The sequence below is a fragment of the Leptonychotes weddellii genome, chromosome 4, assembly GCF_054177405.1.
Source record: "Leptonychotes weddellii isolate Sample4059 chromosome 4, ASM5417740v2, whole genome shotgun sequence".
Lineage (NCBI taxonomy): Eukaryota > Metazoa > Chordata > Mammalia > Carnivora > Phocidae > Leptonychotes > Leptonychotes weddellii.
In genome coordinates this window covers 50,332,258-50,354,497 of record NC_138372.1, presented here as the reverse complement: position 1 = coordinate 50,354,497, position 22,240 = coordinate 50,332,258, and the positions used below count along the sequence as shown (strand labels likewise).

The 22,240-nt window shown below is 35.5% G+C and overlaps 1 protein-coding gene across 2 annotated transcripts in view; it reads left to right on the top strand.

The window, feature by feature from the left end:
- Positions 1-22,240, top strand: part of DNAI4 (dynein axonemal intermediate chain 4) — an 89,840-nt gene that overhangs the window by 52,633 nt on the left and 14,967 nt on the right. Inside the window, exons 8-13 of one of the 2 annotated variants that reach the window (XM_081818596.1) lie at positions 1,166-1,360; positions 11,263-11,474; positions 16,134-16,220; positions 17,449-17,600; positions 19,325-19,482; positions 19,789-19,910. In XM_081818596.1, coding sequence (XP_081674722.1) covers positions 1,166-1,360; positions 11,263-11,474; positions 16,134-16,220; positions 17,449-17,600; positions 19,325-19,482; positions 19,789-19,910 — 926 coding nt within the window. The remainder of the gene's footprint in view (positions 1-1,165; positions 1,361-11,262; positions 11,475-16,133; positions 16,221-17,448; positions 17,601-19,324; positions 19,483-19,788; positions 19,911-22,240) is intronic. The other variant, XM_081818597.1, reaches the window with a different exon arrangement.

Below are 22,240 nucleotides of genomic sequence, written 5' to 3'. Positions count from 1 at the left end.
TATATAAATGATTAGGATTGCTATGTCTTCCCTGAGAATTGACTTCTTTATTATTATGCAGTTCTCCTTTTTATTTCTGTTAATTTTTCTTGCTCTGAAGTCTACTTTGTCTGAAATTAAATATAGCTACTCCATCTTCTTTTGATTAGTGTTAACAGTATATATTGCTCTATCTCTTTACCTTTAATCTATCTGTGTCTTTACATTTAAATTGGGTTTCTTGTAGATGATTTTTTTTAAATGTGTATTTTATTATTATTTAGGCATATGGCAAGGCCAACAGATTAGGACACTACTGCCATTGAAAAGATAGCTTGTTATACTCACAGATCTCAAGAGGAGGGGACATTGTATGCTGTGGCTACACAGAGAAGCGCCAGGGTTGGTCGGGAGGCAGAAAGAATGAGGGGAAAATGTGACCAAGACCCTTTGTTGTAGTTTCTGTTAGGAGAATGGGAGAACCCAATCTAAACATACAGGTACTTAAAAGTAGAGACCTTTCTGAGCTGTGTTCATAGAGAGATGTAATAACAGAAGAAGGTTGGAGAGATGTAATGATGTTGCCTTTCAAGAAGGGTGTAGGTGGCCCCCAGAAGTTGAAAAAAATAAGGAAATGAATTCTCTAGAGCCTCCAGAAAGGAACATAATCCTAATTAACTTTTTGGTTTTAGCCCAGTGAGACCTGGGTCAGACCTCTAACCTACTAAACTCCAAAATAATAAATGTGCATGGTTTTAATCCACTTAAGTTTTTGGTAGCTTATTTTAGCATTAAAAAAAAAATTAACACAGTGGTGTAGCAATCCTAAAAACAATAATCAGATCAGACCTCTGTCTGAAGACTAATAATCTTATTTCAATTTGAATAACAATGTACAGAGATATAAATTACCTATATCATTGCTTGATAATGAGGTTATCATTGCTTACCTTCTGATAAACAGTACATTTTTGAGTGGTTAAGAATTCCAAAATGAGATAATATATGTAAATCTTCCATGTGCTTGGTACATAAAAGATATTCAATAAGTGTCTATTGAAGTTGTTGAATATTGGAAGAGAACAAATAGTACTGACAAAATGTGATTTTTATAATACTTAGAATACATGAATCATCTAATAATATTTAAATTATTTTATCATTGCATCATGTTTGTATTTTACAGATAGTGAAGCTAGTTCTTTAATGGATATAGAAAATGTAATACTGACTAAAATCCATGATGATGAAGAAGATCACTCAGAGTCAATAATGAAATCTGACAAGTTTCATCAGGATTTATTTTTTATGGAACGAGTTCTAATGGAAAATTTATTTCAGCCTAAACTTGCAGCTTATCGTCAGCTTCCTATTTTAAAAGGTATTTTTAAAAATCACATTTGGGAATGCACGGGTGGCTCAGGCAGTTAAGTGTCTGTCTTTGGCTCATGATCCCAGGGTCCTGGGATCAAGTCCCACATCGGGCTCCTTGTTCAGCAGGAAGCCTGCTTCTCCCTCTGCTTGTACTCAAGCACGCTCTCTGTCTCTCTGACAAATAAATAAATCTTTTAAAAAAATCACATTTTGATAAGTTCAAATAATTAAAAGAATTAAATGGAGTTATTATTTCTAAATGTAACCTCCAGACTGGGTTATCACTTATCAAGCTTTTAGCATTAAACATCCAAGTAACACTAGAGTTCAAACTACAGAGCCCACAAAAAGAGGTAGTCCCTTAGATTAAAATCTTCATAAGCTTCTGTGACTGTTTTCTCTCTCTTGCCCCTGCATTGAATTATTTTCTCATATTTAAAGCCCCTCTCCATTGCCATTGACACCTTCCAGGTTCTGGTGCTTATTACCTTTCCTTAATTTTATTGCAAGGGCATTCTTCCTGTTCTTATTGCTACAAATCCCATCTCATATGTTCACAGAATATTTTGAAAGACTTTAGAAATTAACTCAACCTTTCAATTTTTGAATGAAGAAGAGGAAGCACATAGAAATTTTCCAAGTTTAGAGTCTATGACAAAGCTAGGCATTCAAACAAGTTCTTTTTATCTCATTCCAATTCTCTTTCCACTCTACTATCCTGGTGTGCTGATGTATCCTATACATGGCTTTGAACATGGTGGCACTTAACTGTTAAAAAACCTTCAGTAACTTCCCATTGCCTAGAATAAATTACAAATCCTAAGATTTTCCTTGTGCTATTTTCCAGTTAAACCTTACCCCCCATAAACAGGCATTTAATCTGGTATTTCTCATCATAGATTAATTGTTTTGGTATATCGTGTAAGTGGGCTCATATAGTAAGTACAGTTGATCCCTGAACAAGGCAGGGCTTAGGGATGATGATGGCACAGTTGGAACTCCAAGTATAACTTTTGATTCCCCCAAAACTTATCTACTAACAGCCTACTATTGATCAGAAGCCTTACAAGAGCATAAACAGTCAGTTAACACACATTTTGTAGGTTATATGTATTATGTACTATATTCTTACAATAAAGCAACCTAGAGAAAAGAAAATGTTACTAAGAAAATCATAAGGAAAAGAAAATACGTTTACAGTTTTGTACATACACTAGCCTGGGCCAGGGGCAGCGGGAAAGGCTGGTCCCAGAATGACAAACTTCTGCAGTCTGGTGGCCTCAGCTCAACAACAGCAGCTGCTGGGTGGGCCCATGGGTGGTAAAAGCTGTCTAGAGGCACAATAGAGCTTTACCACTGCCTGGAATCGTATACCAGGTGTACCACCTGAGGTGGCCATTTCAGCTGCAGCCAAACAGGAGTACACTTCTCTCTCTCTCTTTTTTTCTTTTTAAAATGCCTTTATTACAAATTTAAAATCTAGGGAAGCTCCTTTCCCCCCTACCTAAAGAGTTCATTAATATAGACATTGGAGCAAGTTCTTCATTTAAAAATATCATTTATGAATTGGTAAAAGATGATATCCATGGGCACCAGTCCAGCTTCTACTAGGCAGTGCAATCCTCAGTCACCATGCCAAGGTCAGCAAGGTTGCCTCACCATCCAGAATATATAGGTTGATTCCTGCCCCAAAAGACACTTGTGGATGAGTCCCCACATTTTCCATTTGAGGTGATGTTGACTTTTCCTGTCCCACTGGCCCTTGGGCTGTTGCCCACGTTTACTACTGTTATTCTTTTTCTCTTTTTGCACAAAGGTGAATACAGACTTTCTTTGAATATAGCAGGATACTGGGAGATAACCAGTCATACATATTTAAATTTGCCGGCACATAAGTGATTGAACTTTCGATGAGAGTACCCCATGGGCACTCTTCGACTCTGATTCCACAAGAAGAGAGAGGATAAAGGAACTCAAAGAAATCCAGCATCCCTCCAGCTACAGGACAGCCAGTTCCCAAATAGATTTCATAATGCTGGGGTTTCTGGTAATACAGATAAGGCTTTTGTTTAATTCTGACCTGAAGCCTGTGCTAGTTACAGATTACAGACACAGCCACCAGAATCTGCACTAGGCCTGCAACAGGACCAAGGCCCCTGGCTCCCCTGAAGCAACTCCGGAGGCCAGTGGGTGGAGGACTCTGGGGGACATGGGGCTCCCTGCACAATGCCATCACTGCCCTCTGGGTGTGTTCTGCTTTAGCTCAACTTTCTGCTTGCTAGCCCTTGATGCACCACCTGGCCACCCTATCCTCACTTATGGCGACCTGCAGACCTTTCCTCAGTATGTTCCCCGGGCACTCATGTAGCAAGTGCTGCCTCTGTGCCAGTTGCCTTCCATACCATCTTTGGAGAGTGGGGTGGACAGTTGTAAATAAATGCCTGTGGCTTTTGCTGTTAACTCTTTTAAAAAAATCCTACATATAAGTGGACCCATGCAGTTCAAACCTGTGTTGTTCCAGGGCCACTTGTATTCTTTTGTGTCTGGCTTCTTTCACTCAACAGTGTTTTTGAGATTCATCAAGGCTGATGTGTGATAAGTGGTTCATTTTTTTCCCTGAGTACTGTTCCATTTTATGAATATATCATAATTATTTGAATATTCATTCCACCTGTTGATGGACACCTGGACTGTTTCCAGTTTGGGGTTTTTATGATAAAGCTGCTATGGTCATTTTTGTGTCTTTTTGTGGGCATATGTTTTAATTTCTCTTGGGAAAATACCTAGAAGTGGAATCTTGAGTCATTGGAAAGATGCATTTGTTTAACTTTTTTAGAAATTGCAAAATACCTTTCCAAAGTACTTGTCCCATCTTACACTGCCACAAGCAATGTACAAGATTACCAGTTGCTCTACATTCTTGGTAACAGCTGATGTTGGCAGTCCTTTTAATGTTGTCCTAAAGACTAATCATGTTGAATACTTATTCATGTGCTTTTTTTGGTCACTCATATTTCTTCTTTTATGTAATGTTTGGTCAAGTCCTTTGCCATTTTATTGAATTACCTTTTCTTTTTTAAAATCAAGTTGTAGGAGCTTATTTTTATATATTCTGGAACAAGCTCTTTGAAAAATACATGCATTACAACTATTAAGTCTAAGTCAATGACTTACCAATATATTTTTCTTTTGATAGCAGAAGTTTTTAATTTTAATGAAGTTGTACCTATCAGTTTTTTCTTTTGTAGTTAATGTTTTCCATGTCTTCTCTAAGATATCTTTGCCTGCCCCAAGATTGCAAATATCTTTGTCTTGTTCCTAAACTTAAGGAAAAGTATTCAATATTTTGTCATTAAATATGATGTTAGGTGTAATTTTTTGTAGATACCTTTTGTTGGTTTGAGGAAATTTCCCTCTCTTTCTAGTTTTCTAAACATTTTTAAAGATAAATGGGTGTTGAATTTTGTCTAGGATACCCAGGATGGCCAACACAATATTGAAGGAGAAGAACAAAGCTGGAGGACCCACACTACCTGACTTCAAGACTTATAAAGGCTATAGTAGTCAAGGCAGTGTGGTACCTGCAAAAGAATAGACACATAGATCAGCAGAACAGAATAGAGAGCCCCAAAATAGATCCACATAATTATAGTCAACTGATCTTTGGCAAAAGAGGAAAGGCAATACAATGGAGAAAAGGTAGTCTTTTCAACCAGTGGTATTGAAGCAACTGGTCATTTACATGCAAAATAAAGAATCCAGACACGGACCTTATATTATTCACAAAAATTAACCCAAAAAAAGTCATAGACTTCAATGTAAGATGCAAAACTACAGAACTCCTAGAAGTCAACATAGGAGAAAATCTAAATGATCTTAGAGTATGGCAATGACTTTGGAGATTTAACACCAAAGGCATGATAAACTTCTCCGCTGTAAAAGGCATTGTTAGGAGAATGAGAAGTTAAGTCACAGACTGGAGAAAATATTTGCAAAAGACATACCTGTTAAAGGACTCATCCAAAATATACAAGTATTTCTTAAAACTCAATAATAAAAAACAACATGATCAAAAAATGGGCAAAAGACCTTAACAGACACTCCCCCCCCCAAAAAAATATACACATGGCAAATGAGCATATAAAAAGATGCTCAACATCATATCTCATTAGGGAATTGTAAACTAAAACAACAATGAGATACCACTACACACCTACTAGAATGATGAAAATCCAAAACACTGACACCACCAATACTGGCAAAGATATGGAACAAGAACTCTCATTCAATGCTTGTGGGATTGCACAATGAATGGTTCAGCCACTTTGGAAGACAGTTTGGCAGTTTCTTACAAAACTAAACATACTGTTACCATATGGTCCATAATCATACTCCTTAGTATTTACCCAATGTGGTTGAGTACTTATATACTCACAAAAACCTGCACACAAATGGTTATAGCAGTTTTATTGATAACTGCCAAAACTTGGAAGTAACCAAGATCTCCTTCAGTAGATGAATGGATAAATAAATCATGGCATATCTGGACAATGCAATATTATTCAGCACAAAAAAGAAATAAATTTTCAAGCCATGAATGGATGGGGAGAAAACTTAAATGCATATTACTAAATGAAAGAAGCCAGTCTAAAAAGGCAATTATATAGTATGGTTCCAAATGTATGACATTCTGGAAAAGACAAAAATATGGAGACAGTAAAAAGATCATTGGTTGCCAGGGAATTGAGGGCTGGGAGGAATGAATAGGCAGAGCACATAAGATTTTTAGAGCAGTGAAACTATTCTCTATGATACTATAATGGTGAGTACATGTCATTGTACCTTTGTACAAATGCTTAGAATGTGCACAGCAGGAGTGAACCCTAATGTAAACTATGGAGTTTGGGTGATAATGATTTGTCATTGTGGGTTCACTGATTATAACAAATGTATCACTGGTGCAGGATGATGATTCTGAGGGAGGCTGTGCATATATCTGGGTTTGAGTGTAGAGGAACTCTCTCTACTTTAAGTTCAATTTTTCTGTGAACCTAAAACTTCTCTAAAAAAGTCTATTAAAGAAAAAGCTATTAACATATACTTAAGGATTTAAAGGGAAATAAGAATATAATGAAAGCTACATACAGAACCAAATGGAACTTCTAGAATTGAAAAATATAATACTTGAAAAGTTCACTGGATGGTCTTATCAGAATACTAAAAACTGCAGAAGATCAGTATCAGTGAGCTTAAAGACAAAGCAATAGGAACATTCCAAACTGAAGTACAGAGAGAAATAAGGCTTAAAAAAAAAAGAAAGAAAAAAGAGCCTCAGTGACCTGTGTCACAAGGTCATATGACTTAACACACATGAAATTGGGATTGTAGTAGTGGAAAAGAGGAGGAGAAGCAGAAAAATATTTGAAGAAAGGGTAGCTAAAAATTTTCCATACTTGAAAAAAATCTTAGAACAATTATAAGAAGCTCAATGAAACCTAAACAAGATAAACACAATGAAAACCACATTGAGGCACACCATAAGTAATATGTCAAAAAATCTTAAAAGTTGCCAGAGAAAATACATGACATTTGGGGAATAAAGCTAATAATGACCTTATTTCTCATCAGAAGCCAGAAGACAATGCAATGACATTTTTACTGTGCTAAAAAATTCTACACCTAGAGAAAATATCCAGAAATCGAGGTGAAATAAAAGCATGTTCTGACAAAGAAAAGCTTAGAGAATTCATTGCCAGCAGACAAGCATTGCAAGAAATGTTAAAGGAAGTCCTTCAGACTGATAAAAAATAATAACAGAAATTAGGATCTACACAAACTAATGGAGTGCTAGAATTGGAAAATGTGAGTGAAAGTAAGAGACATTTCTTACTATTTAAAATTTTTTAAATTTTTTCTTAAAGATAATTAAATTGTCAAAATGATCACAAATTTTATATGGCAAAGCAAGCGAACTGGAATAACAAATTCAATTTTGAAACAGAAGAATAAAATCGAAGGACTTACCCTATCTGATCACAAGCAATTTGCTATAAAGCTACAGTAATGTAGGAAATGTGGTATTTGTCAAAGGGCAGACATACAGATGGATGGGATAGAATAGTGTGTGAGTCCAGAAATAAACACAGACCTATATAGTCACTTGATTTTGACAAATATGCCAAGGTGAATTAATTTAAAAAGACTGATCTTTTCATAAATGGTGCTGAAACTATTGGACATCCATATGAGGGGAAAAAAATGAACCTCAACCCCCATGTCATATCATACATATAAATTAACTCAGAATGGGCTATAGATTTAAATATAAAATTAAAACTAAAAAGTTCTAGAAGAAGACAAAAGAGAAAATGTTTGTGATCTTAGCATAAGAAAAGATTATTTAATACATAAAAATCCCAAGACATGAAAGAAAAAAATTGATAAGGCTTTCACGGTAGTTAAAATGTCTGCTCTTTGAATAACGCTGTTAAGGAAAAAAAATGCAAGTAACAGTCTAGAAGAATGTGTTTACAATATACATCTGTCCAAAGACATAAATTAGGAATATGTAAAAGACACATACAGCCTATAAAAAATAGACAGTCTAATAAAAAGTAGGCAAAAGATTTGAACAGAAATTTCACTAAAAATATACATGAATGATCAATAGACACCTTAAAAGGTACTAAACATAATTTGTTGTCAAGGAAATGCAAGTTGAAACCATAGCAAAATGCCACTATACACTAGTTGGGATGGCTAAAATTAAAAAGACTGACAACACCAAGCAAGAATATGGAGTAACTGGGTTTTTTAAATATTGTTGCGGGAGTATAAAATTGTACAACCATGTTGGAAGTCTGCTGGGAAGTTTCTTAAAAAGTTAAGTATAGATCCACCCAATCATCCAATAATCCTGTCCCTGGGTATTCACCCAAGAAAAGAAAACATATGTCTGCAAAAAACACTTATGTAAGAATGCTCATAGCAACTATATTCATAATAGCCCCAAACCAGGAAACAGCCCAGATATCCATCAACAGGTCAATGCATAAACAAATGATGGAGCACAACTCAGCAATAAAAATGAACTACTTACATACATAATAACCTTGATGGATCTCAAAAACATTGTTGAGTGAAAGAAGCCAGACACAAAAGAATACATACCAACAAACCCATTTATGTGATATGCTATCACAAACAAAACTAATCTGAGGTGATAGAAATCAAACCAGTGCTTGGCTGTGGTGGGCTGAGCTTGACTGGAAAGTAGCATGAGGAAACTTTTTTGGTTGATGGATATGTTTTCTATCTTGGCTGGTGTGTTGGTTACATTGGTGTGTCTATTTATCAAAATGCATTAAACTATACAGCTAAAATCTATGCATATCAATGAATTTTCTCACAATTAAAAAATGCTGCAGTATTTCTCTCTCTCCTTCCTTCCTTCCTTCCTTAGTTCCTTCCTTCCTTCCTTCCTTCCTTCCTTCTTGTTTGCTAATATTAGACCAAAATGTGGTTTCCACTAAATGAAGTTGAAATGTCAGAACTACTTTGGGACACTATAGAGAAAGGTATCCAAAGGCTTAGGGAGATGGGAATGTTAGGGTGGATTTATCAGATGTTAAGTGGATTTAGCAGAAATCAGAGTAGTCTGAACTCACAGAAACCCATGGCATTGGCTAGTTGATCATCATGTCCCTAGAAGAGAAATAGGTAGGTGCTGTATTGGTTTAATAGGGCTGCCATAACAAAATACCATAAACTGGGTGGCTTAAACAACAGAAATTTACTTTCTCATAATTCTGGAGACTGGAAGCCCACAATTGAGGTGTGAACAGAGTTGGTTTCCTCTGAGGCCTCTCTTCTTGGCTTGCAGATGGCTACCCTCTTGGAGTCTCTTTACATGGTTTTTTCTCTGTGCATGTGCATCCCTTGTGTCTCTTGATGTGTCTAAATTTCCTTTTCTTATAAAGATAGCAGTCATATTTAATTAGGACCCAGAGTAATGACCTTGTTTTAACTTAATCACTTCTTTAAAGCCTTTGTCTCCATTACATTCTAAGGTACTGGGGATTAGGGCTTCAATATAAGAATTTTAGGGAGAGGGCGCCTGGGTGGCTCAGTTGGTTAAGCGACTGCCTTCAGCTCAGGTCATGATCCTGGAGTCCCAGGATCGAGTCCTGCATCGGGCTACCTGCTCGGCGGGGAGTCTGCTTCTCCCTCTCCCGTTCCCCCCTCTTGTGCTTTTTCTCTCTCTCAAATAAATAAATAAAATCTTTAAAAAAAAAAAAAAAGAATTTTAGGGAGACACAGTTCAGCCAATAAAAGGTGGTCTCCTCCTAAATTCTTATATGATCTATATAAACAGAAGAGTCAAGTGAGCAGAAGTATAACTTGAAATACCAAAGCAAAGTCATAGCCCTTTAAGCAATTTCTAGATTTGAGTCAGTTTTCAGACCCAGAATTCCTTGAATAAAGGGGAGATATCCCACTATACTGTTGAAAATATATACTGTTAATATTTCTCTCAGCTTTCCCCGGAGGGACCTATAGTCTTTTATCAGGGTGATATGCATTGGGGAAAAGGAAACAATCAGAAATTTCAGGGATTATTGGACACTAGCTCTGAACAGACACTAACTTCACAAGACCCAAAACATCACTGTGGTCTATTAGCCAGATAAGGACTTAGAGAGGTCAGGTAATCAATGGAATTTTAGCTCAAGTCCATCTCCTAGTGGGTCTAGTGGGTCACTGAACCTATCCTGTAGTTATTTCCCCTGTTTCAGAATGTATACTTTGGAATAGAAATATTTAGCAACTGGCAGAATCCCTGTGTTTTACCCTTGACCTGTGGAGTGAGGGCTATTATGGTAGGAAATGGCTAAGTAGAAGCCACTAGGCCTGCCTCTACCTATGAAAATAGTAAACCAAAGCAATACCACATTTCTGGAGGGATTGTAGAGATTAATGCTACCATCAAGGACTTGAAAAATGCAGGAGTATTGACTCCCATCATATCCCCCATTCAACTCATCATTTTGCCTGCATAGAAAACACAGGATCTTGGGAAATAACGGTGGATTATTGTAAACTTAACCAAGTGTTGACTCCAATTGCAGTTGCTGTTCCAGATGTTGTTTCATTGCCAGAGCAAATTAACACATCCCCTGGTACCTGGTATGTAACTATTGACACAGAAAATGCCTTTTTTTCCCCAATACCTGTTGATAAAAACCACTGGAAACCATTTGCTTTCAGCTAGCCAGGCCAGCAATACACCTTCACTGCCCTACCTCAGAGTTGTATCAACTCTTCAGCTTTATGTCATAATTTAGTCTGCAGGTACTTTTTCCTTCAACAAAATATCACACTGGTCCATTACATTGATGATATTATGCTGATTGGAACTGGTGAACAAGAAGTAGACTTATTGGTAAGGCATTTGCATGCCCGAGGGTGAGAAATAAATCTGATAAAAATTTTTAGGGGCTTTCCACCTCAGTGAAATTTCCAACGGTCTGGTGGTATGGGGTATATCAAGATATACCTACCAAGGTGAAGGATAAGTTGCTTCATCTGGCCCCTCTTAGAACCAAAAAAAAAGTTACAATGCCTAGTAGACTTCTTTGTTCCTTGGAGGCAACATATTCCTCCTTTGGCCGTATGACTCCAGCTCATTTACTGAGTGACCTGAAAAGGTGCTAGCTTTGAGTGGGGCCCAGAACAACAGAGGATTCTACAGGTCCAGGCAGTCATTCAGAATGCCCTGTCACTTGGGCCCTATGTTCCAGCAGATTCAATGGTACTTGAAATGTCTCATAGATAGAGATGCTGTTTGGAGCCTTTGGGGGGCTCCTGCAGGTATAGAGGACAATAATCTCTTTTGTGATTTAATTTTAGAACCAGAACCTGAAGAACCTGAAGACTTTTTAGAAGGTGAAAAACTTGAACAAGAGACAGAGGAAGAGGTTAAGAAGGAAGAGGAAGAAGAAATAGAAATAGGTACAGAACAGTCAACAATACCAGCCAATTTGGAACGACTTTGGTCCTTTTCCTGTGACTTAACCAAAGGTCTTAATGTGAGCAGCCTTGCCTGGAATAAAACAAATCCTGTAAGTTATTGAACATTTTAACAATTCTATCTTTATCATGTAAAGGTGACTGTCAAGTACTAACGAAGATTTTTTTTTTCTCAGATTTTAGGCAAGGGATTTTAATTGACATAAACCAGAGTTTTAACATCCCTTTACAACAAGTTCATGTTTCAAAAAGTGGAAAATAAAAATAGTTATAAAATAATTTTTTTCTCCTTTAATATGAAAACATCATATTTTTATTTTAGGAGATGTACTTGGGACATGGTATTCTCTGAATCCATATCAGATACTGAAAATTAAACCAGAAGATAATATATAATCGATTTCAGATATATCAAACTCATGTACCCAATTTTTTAATTAATTTTGCTTTTAATATACTTTAACAATAAGTCTATATAATTTTTTTAATTTTTTAAATTAGTCACCATACAGTAGTATATCGTTAGTTTTTGATGTAGTGTTCCATGATTCATTGTTTGTGTATAACACCCAGTGCTCCATGTAATACATGCCCTCCTTAATACCCATCACCGAGCTAACCCATCCCCCCACTCCCCTCCCCTCTAGAACCCTCATTTTGTTTCTCAGAGTCCATAGTCTCTCATGGTTCGTCTCCCCCTCCGATTTCCCCCCTTCATTTTTCCCTTCCTTCTCCTAATGTCCTCTATGCTATACCTAATGTTCCACAAATAAGTGAAATCATATGGTAATTGACTTTCTCTGCTTATTTCACTTAGCGTAATCTCCTCCAGTCCCACCCATGTTGATGTAAAAGTTGGGTATTCATCCTTTCTGATGGCTGAGTAATATTCCATTGCATATATGGACCACATCTTCTTTATCCATTCATCTGTTGAAGGGCATCTCAGCTCTTTCCACAGTTTGGCTATTGTGGACATTGCTGCTATGAACATTAAGGTGCATATGGCCCTTCTTTTCACTACATTTGTATCTTTGGGGTAAATACCTAGTAGTGCAATTGCTGGGTCATAGGGTAGCTCTATTTTTAACTTTTTGAGGAACCTCCACACTGTTTTCCAAAGTTGCTGTACCAACTTGCATTCCCACCAACAGTGTAAGAGGGTTCCCCTTTCTCCACAACCTCTCCAACATTTGTTGTTTCTTGCCTTGTCAATTTTTGCCATTCTAACTGATGTAAGGTGGTATCTCAGTGTGGTTTTGATTTGAATTTCCCTGATGGCTAATGATAATGAACATTTTTTCATGTGTCTGTTAGCCATTTGTATGTCTTCTTTAGGGAAGTGTCTGTTCGTGTCTTCTGCCCATTTTTTGACTTGATTATTTGTTTTTTTGGGGTGTTGAGTTTGAGTTCTTTATAGATCTTGGATATTAGCCTTTTATCTGTAGTGTCATTTGCAAATATCTTCTCCCATTCTGTGGGTTGCCTCTTTGTTTTGTTGACTGTTTCCTTTGCTGTGCAGAAGCTTTTTATCTTGATGAAGTTCCAAAAGTTCATTTTTGCTTTTGTTTCCCTTGCCTTTGGAGACATGTCTTGAAAGAAGTTGCTGTGGCCTGTGTCGAAGAGGTTACTGCCTATGTTCTCCTCTAGGATTTTGATGGATTCCTGTCTCACATTGAGGTCTTTCATCCATTTTGAGTTTATCTTTGTGTATGGTATAAGAGAATGGTCGAGTTTCATTCTTCTGTATATAGCTGTCCAATTTTCCCAGCACCATTTATTGAAGAGACTGTCTTTTTTCCAGTGGATGTTTTTTCCTGCTTTGTTGAAGATTATTTTACCATAGAGTATCAAAATTTATATTTTTCTTAAAGTAATCATATTCAGAAGTATATACTTAATCTAGTGACTCTGAAAATGTGCAAAATAATTTTGAGATTCCTAAAATTAACTATTACTACCAATAATAGCAAATATTTAAATAGCACTTACTATGTCCCAGGTGCTATTGCCAGCACTTTACTTGTATTAACACAACAACTCTTGAGTTAGGTACTATTTTACCCAATATGTTGATGAGGAAACTGAAGTACAAAAAGGATAAATAACTTGCCCAAAGTTACACAACTAGTAAGTGAAACAGCTAGAATTCAAACCCAAACATCTGTCTCCAGGGTTCTTGCTCTTAACTGCACTGCCACCAAAAATCATCTTGAGGCAAATTATATGAATCATCAAGGTAGGAACGGTATGTTTGCTTTTAAAAAAGAGATGATTATAGGGGCGACTGGGTGGCTCAGTTGGTTAAGTGTCTGACTCTTGATTTTGGCTCACATCATGATCTCAGGGTTGTGAGATTGAGCCCCGAGTCAGGCTCCACACTGAGCATGGAGCCTTTTTAAAGAGTCTCTTTCTGGGGCCCCTGGGTGGCTCAGTTGGTTAAGCAACTGCCTTCGGCTCAGGTCATGATCCTGGAGTCCCGGGATCAAGTCCCGCATCGGGCTCCCTGCTCAGCGAGGAGCCTGCTTCTCTCTCTGACCCTCCCCCCTCTCATGTGCTCTCTCTCTCATTCTCGCTCTCTCAAATAAATAAATCTTTAAAAAAAAAAAATAGTCTCTTTCTGTCCCTCCCCCACTTCTCTTTAATAAAAAAATAGAGATGATTATAGAGTAACGAGACTTATTTTCTCCTAGGGTTTATAAACTGCTTCTGAAGACATGATTCTCAGTTAGGGATTCCAAAAACCTTTTGTGTAATGACAATATCTTTGGAATGGATATTTAGTGTATTTTTTTTATTATGTTATGTTAATCACCATACATTACATCATTAGTTTTTGATGTAGTGTTCCATGATTCATTGTTTGCATATAACACCCAGTACTCCATTCAGTATGTGCCCTCTTTAATACCCATCACCAGGCTAACCCATCTCCCCACCCCCCCTCCCCTCTAGAACCCTCAGTTTGTTTCTCAGAGTCAATAGTCTTTCATGGTTTGTCTCCCCCTCCGATTTTCCCCCCTTCATTCTTCCCTTCCTGCTATCTTCTTCTTGTTTTTTTTTTTTTTTTTGAACATATAATGTATTATTTGTTTCAGAGGTACAGGTCTGTGATTCAACAGTCTTACACAATTCACAGCGCTCACCATAGCACATTCGGTGTATTTTTAAGTGGTCAAAACTAATTTGTTTGTCTAAACTGCATTGTACTATGTATGTTTAAGAATTAGCCTTATTATTTTACTGCCACACCTTATAAGGTGCTATGTGCAAATACGCTCATTGTTATGATTATTAAAATTCAGAAGTTCTGTAATCATTTTTATAGAAACCAGGTAACACATTATTTAAGTTATGCACATTATTTTTAATAACATAAAATACGTTTTAGTATGGATTGGTCTTTATAAAACTATATTTGGAAACATCTTGTTAGATAAGTGAGATTTAATAATCAATAATAACTGTGTAATAAAGACAGATAAATCATTTTTAGAAACTGAATATACTAGCATTTTAAAAGTTAATATATTGCTATTGAGATTAAAGTTAAATAATTTTTAGTGAAGCTAAAAAATATGACAAACAGCATCTATCATATTTATTAATTCATTCTACAAATACTTACTGAACATTCACTCTGTGCCAGGAACTCTGATAAGGCACTAGAGTTGCAGTAGCAATTTAGTCATACATAGACCCTGCCTGTATAATGGTCTCTATGTGCTTTAATAAGGAAAATAGCTAGTGCTGTGGGAATACATAAGAGAGGCTCATGAATGCTTCTCAGAGGAAGTGGTGCCTATGCTGAGTCTAGAAGAGATTAATAAAAGCTTGTCCATGTCAGGGTAAAAGGAATAGTGATGAAGAGTAGTTTAAGACAGAGGAAATTATAGAGACATGATGTTGGCTTGAAAATAGGATTGTGGCAAAAAATATAATAATATATTTTGATAAAGGTATTCTGATTACGAAGAAGAGGCTGGGTTTGGTCAGTTATTAAATTTTTGTCTATAAGCATTTTTTGAAATGACCTGCTTTATTAATCAGTTTGGGGTACCATAACAAAATACCTAGACTGGCTGGGTTAAAAAACAGAAATGTATTTTCTTGTAGTTCTGGAGTCCAGGAAGTTTAGGATCAAGGTGCTGGCTGATTTGGTTCTGGGTGAAGGCTCTCTTCCTGGCTTGCAGATGGCCACCTTCTTGCTGTGCTCTCACATGATGGAAAGAGAGAGCTCTGGTGTCTCTTCCTCTTTTTATATCCACCAATCCTATTGGATTAAGATTATGACCCTTATGACCTCATTTAATCCTGGTTACCTCCTAAAAGCCCTATCTTCAAAATAATGATATTGGGGATTAAGACTGCAACACATGAATTTTAAGAAAAGAGACACAATTCAGTTCATGGCACCCTGTCTTTATATTTGAAATAATTAGGTCACTCTCAAAAAACTACAAAACATTATAATGTAGTAATATAATCTTGGAAGATTATCTCAATATATAAAAGAACTTTTTAGCAATTGATTCTTTTTAGATATTCATTAGTCTGAAAATATGATGATTATTATTTTGTTTTGGAAGATGGAGGTGTAAAGTAAAAATAGATGGTAGACTGGTACTTTTTTCTCAATAGAAATGTCTTATTGCTGTTTTTAACACAGTTCATTAATATGCATCTTTATATATTTCCCAATATTTTTATGCTATCTTCTCTTATTTTAAACATACTTTGCTGGTTTTCAGGATCTTTTGGCTGTTGGCTATGGGCACTTTGGATTTAAAGAGCAAAAAAGAGGATTGGCTTGCTGCTGGTCAATAAAGAATCCTATGGTAACCAAATAGGAATAAACCCATTTTTATTCAATTAAATGTTGACATAATTCTCATAAAGTACCTAGTTGTATGTGATAATTAAAGTCAAAAAATGACCAAGGAAGACTTTATTTTTTTGGTTTAAATGTGTAAGAATTAAAATTTGTTTTTGTTGATGTGTAGGGTAAATTCATTTAATAAATATTTATTGAGCATTTACTAGGTGTTGTTAGATCTGATGATCCAGAATTGAACCATTATTTTTTATCAAAATGAAGAATAAATTTGCAAATGAAAATCCTTTGAAAATTATGTTTCATTTAATACTGGGTTGTTTCTTAATGTATGAATAAATCATCGCCTTATAAGATAGATTTCTGCTATCCTGAACACATGAAATAGATGAATGTGACCATGTTATTAGCATGACTTTTTCAAGAATAAGAATCAATCATGTTTTTTGTCAAACAGTTGTAGTCAATATGTTACTTTGCAGCTTTACATTAGTTTTAATTAATAACTGAAATGTGAAGTAGAAAACTTAGAAAAGGGTCAGAGGGCAAAAAAAAAAAAAAAAGATTAGAGCTTTTATAAATAGCCCCAGTCTGTTAGGAAGCTGGGTTTATGTAGAGTAAAAGAAAGGAAGGAAGAAGCAATTTTAAACATGTGGAAGGATTGATATAAGATCCATAATCAGTAAGTTGTCTTCTTTTCCACATAGATTATTAGAAGCAGGAAAGGATTTAGATTAGACTTTAAACAAAACAAAACAACAAAACTCTTCACAGAATTGTAGAAGAGATTACCTTAGAGAGTTTTTTGGAGCTTCTTCTATCCACTGTTTAGAAATGTCTAGATAATCCAAGCATCTGAAACAGATACTGGAAGATAGGAACATTGCTAGCTAATTTGTTTGGAGTCCATTATTTGTTTCTTAAAGAAGGTGATCTATGATGAGATCATACAAATCCTGCTGAAAGATTAACAAAATATGATACTTATTGGAGAAGGCCATGCTGTATTTCTTAAAATTATTGCACTCTGAGGATGCACCAAAGTAAAGGAAATGACTAATTGACCTTTGGTTCTCATCTATACTAGAAGTTAGGGGTAGAGGAGTAACTGAATGTAGACTAACTCTTCTTACATTTCCCCTGTCACCAGACAATCCACCATTCAGCCATCATTATGCTCTTTTATGGCCTGCAAAACCAGGTTTAAAATGTAATACAGTTTTTTTATTTAGTGGCCAGAACGCATTTATCAGAGTCCATATGGAGTGACTGCTGTGGATTTCTCAATTGGAGCACCTAATCTGTTAGCAGTTGGCTATCACAATGGCACCATTGCCATTTATAATGTGCAGAGCAACAGTAATGTTCCGGTTCTGGATAGTAGGTGAGAATCCAAGAATTAGGTAAACATGTAATATGTGCTTTTTTAGGGAAAAGTAAAAATTTAATGTTTTTTAGTTTTGAGTGAATGTTTATGTTGTTATTGAGAGTGATACCATTATTTTTTCAGACATTTAATAATTCCTCATATTCTCTCTCTAGCTGGAATGTTCTTATTCTAAAATCTGCATGTTCTCTGTCCGCCTCACCAACCTTCCTTGACAGTTTATGTTTGTTCTTTTAAAAAAATTTTTTAAATTTCCCCAGCTTTATTAAGGTATAATTGACAAATAAAAATTGTATACATTTAGGTCATACAATGTGATTTTTTTAAGGGGTACAACGTAATTATTTAATATATGTATACATTGTGGAATGTTTACTACAATCAAATTGATTAATACATCTGTCACCTCACATAGTTACCTTTTTGTGTATGTGGTGAGAACAGTTAAGATCTACTCTCTTAGCAAATTTCAAGTATATAGTACAGTATTAACTATGATCATCATACTGTATATTATATCTCTAGAACTTACTCATCTTGTAACTGAAAGTTTGTACCCTTTATTACTTTGGTGTCACCCCTTCCACATAACCTTCCCATTCCATTCTTTTGTGCATTTGTATTAGTTATCATAGCAGTTATCATACTGTATATATATTGTTTACATATATATCTTCCTGAAGAGCTGTAAGCAATTTGAAGTCAAGGATTAAGTCTTACTTTTGTATCCTTGGCCTGTCACATAATATCAGGCATGTAGTAGGATTATAGTAAGTATTTGATTAAAAATAAATGAATGAATGAATAAGTGTATTGAGAAAATAAAAAAGTGAAAAGTGAAAAATATTGAATATGTTAGGTTTTTGTAATAGATCAGATACCACTGGGGCAAAAATGAAGTAGTATATTTATATTAGTGTTTGAATAAACTTAGCTAGAGCTGAAAATAGGTATAAAGCAGGGTCCTTAAGCTTAACTTTGAAATTATTTGCATGGTTTTATAAGCATGGGCCTTTGTGCTTGTTTCTGGGAAGATGATCTATAACTTTTACCAAATAATCAAAGCTATATGATTTTTAAAAGATTCAGAATTATTGCTTTGGAAGATTTGCATAAAAAAATCAAGGGAGTCAGTACTATGAACAGAGCAACCCATTATTCTGATAGGAAAGCAGTCAGTAATCTGAGAAGCAATTTTAATTCTTCAGAAAAATGTTAAATCTGGCCATATAGAGAACCAAGCCAATGGGCAAACCTGAAACACAGAAAGAAAGGTGAGGTAATTGTTTATTTAAATAAGACTTAAATAATTTATTCATTTAAGCTATGAAAAAAATCCTTATACAGGTAAAGATACTTATACTCAATGTGTCCAAAATAAATTTACGTAACTTATCTAGGAAAAAGTAAATGAATAGAGTAAGGAAAATATATTCTGAAAAGAAAGAAAATATTTTCTTTTGTATTTCTGTTATGGCAGTTAATGTAATTAAAGGCAGTAAAATTTTCCTTTTGTAAGAAATGAGAAAAACAAAAAATACTACATGACAAAATGATTATTTTTCCCATTTTTTGAAATACTTAAAGTAAAAGTATAATAATAAAGGCATCATTCTATAAGTAGGTCACAGTGCTCCAGGGAGCTGTCCTTATGACTGAGACTCATGTCCTTTTAAAAATTATGATGATGATTCTATATTTAGTGCTTTTCCCCATTTTAGTGAATCACCTCAAAAACATTTGGGACCTGTATGGCAACTACAGTGGATAGAACAAGATCGAGGGACAACAGGTGATGACAAAAGAGAAATACTCGTTTCTATATCAGCAGATGGAAGAATCTCCAAATGGGTTATACGGAAAGGACTAGACTGTCATGGTAAAAAGAATGTATACATACATATGTATTTATCAATCAATTATCTTTCTCTTGTTATGTGTTGCCTTAAAATTTCTAGTGAGCCATGTGCAAGAGGTGGCCAATTTTAGTTTAGCTACATAAGAAAAAATACTGGGCTTTGTCATTGTTTTTCTAAGCATCTTGTTCTGGTATTTGCTAATTTTAACCAAATCACATGCAAAAGATGGCAGAAATCATACTATTCTTTGTAGAAGGGACACACATTATATATACAATACTTTTTCATGTGGTAAATAAGATACATGTTTTTTTCTTTAAATAAAGATTTGATGCGTTTGAGGCGAACTACTGCTAGCAGCAGCAAAAAGGGAGGGGAAAAGGAAAAAAAAGGTGAAGCTCTGATATCTCGACAGGCTCCTGGAATGTGTTTTGCTTTTCATCCTAAGGTAAAGTATCTCAATCCATTATTTACTATTGCATATAACAACTTCCAGTAATTGAAGTGTATTAAGATATAAAGCAAGGCAAAGTTTTAGCATGTTAATAAATATTGTGCCTTGTAAGTAAGAATAGAACAAATGTAGACATAGCTGCCAAACTAAGGTAGAGCGGCCCCTTCTAGTTGGCTGTACCATGTCTTTATCTGCTTTCTAGAGGAAAGGTCTCTATTTCTGAGGAACTGTGGAAGGATTCTCTTTACAACTTCATGTTTAACTTGAATGCCCCTCCTTGCTCCTCTTGGGTGTTCTGCTACTTTATCATATTGATAGAAACCAAATCTACTGCACAGTCCTCTATGTCAGTGTGAGTGGTAACTCTCATGATTCTGAGGATCAGGAAGACCAGTTAAGTTCATGCTTATCAAGACCAGAATCAAATCAAAGCACAGTTAGTGAAGTTCTACTTTTTCTCATTCTTTTTATCTGGAGGTTCTTTGGAGTCAGTAAATTCAGCAACTATGACAGACATCTAAGGAAACATATCCTATATGTTTTCTGTTATATGTAATATGATCATCTTTTTAGTGACACCATCATCCACCTAATTATGCAAACCAAAACTTGAACTCCTACTCTATTCTACCCTATCATCCAAATGATATTTAAGTCTTATTGTCCTACTCCTTTCAGTCCAAGCCTACTCACTGCTAATGTAGTTCAAGCCTTTATTAAGTTTCACTTTTACCACTGTAGTTGTATTCTTAACTGCTTTCATTCTCAAATTCTTGTAATTCACATTTCACCTTGACTCTAGAACAGTGGTTCTCAATGTTGGCAGGGAGGGGCATTTCTCATCACGAGGGTACATTTCACAATGTCTTGAGATATTTTTGGTTGTTTCAGCTCTAAGAGGTGGGACATGCAGAGGCCAGGGATGCTATTAAACATCCTACAATGCGCAAGACAAGTACTGTGTTCTTCTGCACAGAAGAAGGAGAAGGAAAAAAGGAAGGGGAAGGGGAAGGTGAAGGAGAAGAGGAAGGAGAAAGACAAGGGGAAGGAAAAAAGAAGGAGAAGGGAAAGAAGAAGGAGGAGGAGAAGGATAACGATAATAATTTTATTATATTTCTTCTTCTTCTTCTTCTTATTATTATCCGACCCAAAATATCAATGGTGTTGGATTGAGAAATCCTTTTCTGGTGTCTGGTGTCCTAGAAATGTCCTTGGCATAAAGAATTTGAGATAATCATGTAGTTTGTAAATAGTTTTACTTCTTCCTTTCCTATCTGGTTACCTTTTATTTCTTTTTCTTTCCTGATTATAGTGGCTTGAACTTCCAGCACAATGACGAATAGAAGTGGTGAAAACAAACATCCCCCTCTTGTTTCTGATCTTAGGGAGAAAGTATTCAGTCCCTTTACTATTAAGTATGATGTAAGCTGTGGTTTTTTTGTAGATGCAGTCACATTGAGGAGATCCCATTACATTACCATTTGTTGAGACTTTTATCAGGGATGGATGTTAGGTTTTTGTCAAATACTTTTTCTACGTCTATGGAGATGATTATATAGTTTTTCTTTCTAAGTTTGTTAACATGATGAATTACATTAATTTTTAAATTTTTGTTTCTGAAATAAATCCCATTTGATCATGATTTATACTTTTAATCTACTGTTGGATTTGATATGCTAAAATTTTGTTTAAGATTTTTCATCTTTGGGGCGCCTGGGTGGCTCAGTTGGTTGAGCGACTGCCTTCGGCTCAGGTCATGATCTTGGAGTCCCTGGATCGAGTGCCGCATCGGGCTCCCTGCTCGGCGGGGAGTCTGCTTCTCCCTCTGACCCTCCCCACTCTCATGTACTCGCTCTCTCTCATTCTCTCTCTCTCAAATAAATAAATAAAATCTTTAAAAAAAAAAAAGATTTTTCATCTTTGTTTGTAAGGGATATTCATCCATAGTTTTCTCTTCTGGTAATGTCTTTGTCTGGTTTTGGTGTTGGGATAATCCTGTAGAATTAGTCGAAAAGTATTCCCTTTTTACTTTTTTGAAAGAATTTGCATACAATTAGCATTATTTATTCATTACGTGTTTGATGGAATTAATAAACCATCTGGGCCTGGAGTTTTCTTTTGGGAAGATTTTTCACTTTCAACTAGAAATTCAAATTTTAAATAGATATAGGGTTATTATTATATTATTATCTATTTCTTCTTGAGTGAACTTTGGTAATTTGTATCTTTCAAGGAATTTATTTCATCTAAGTTATTAAATTTAGTGGCATAGTAATATTTCCTTAGTATCCTTTAATAGTTATAAAATATGTAGTGATATCACC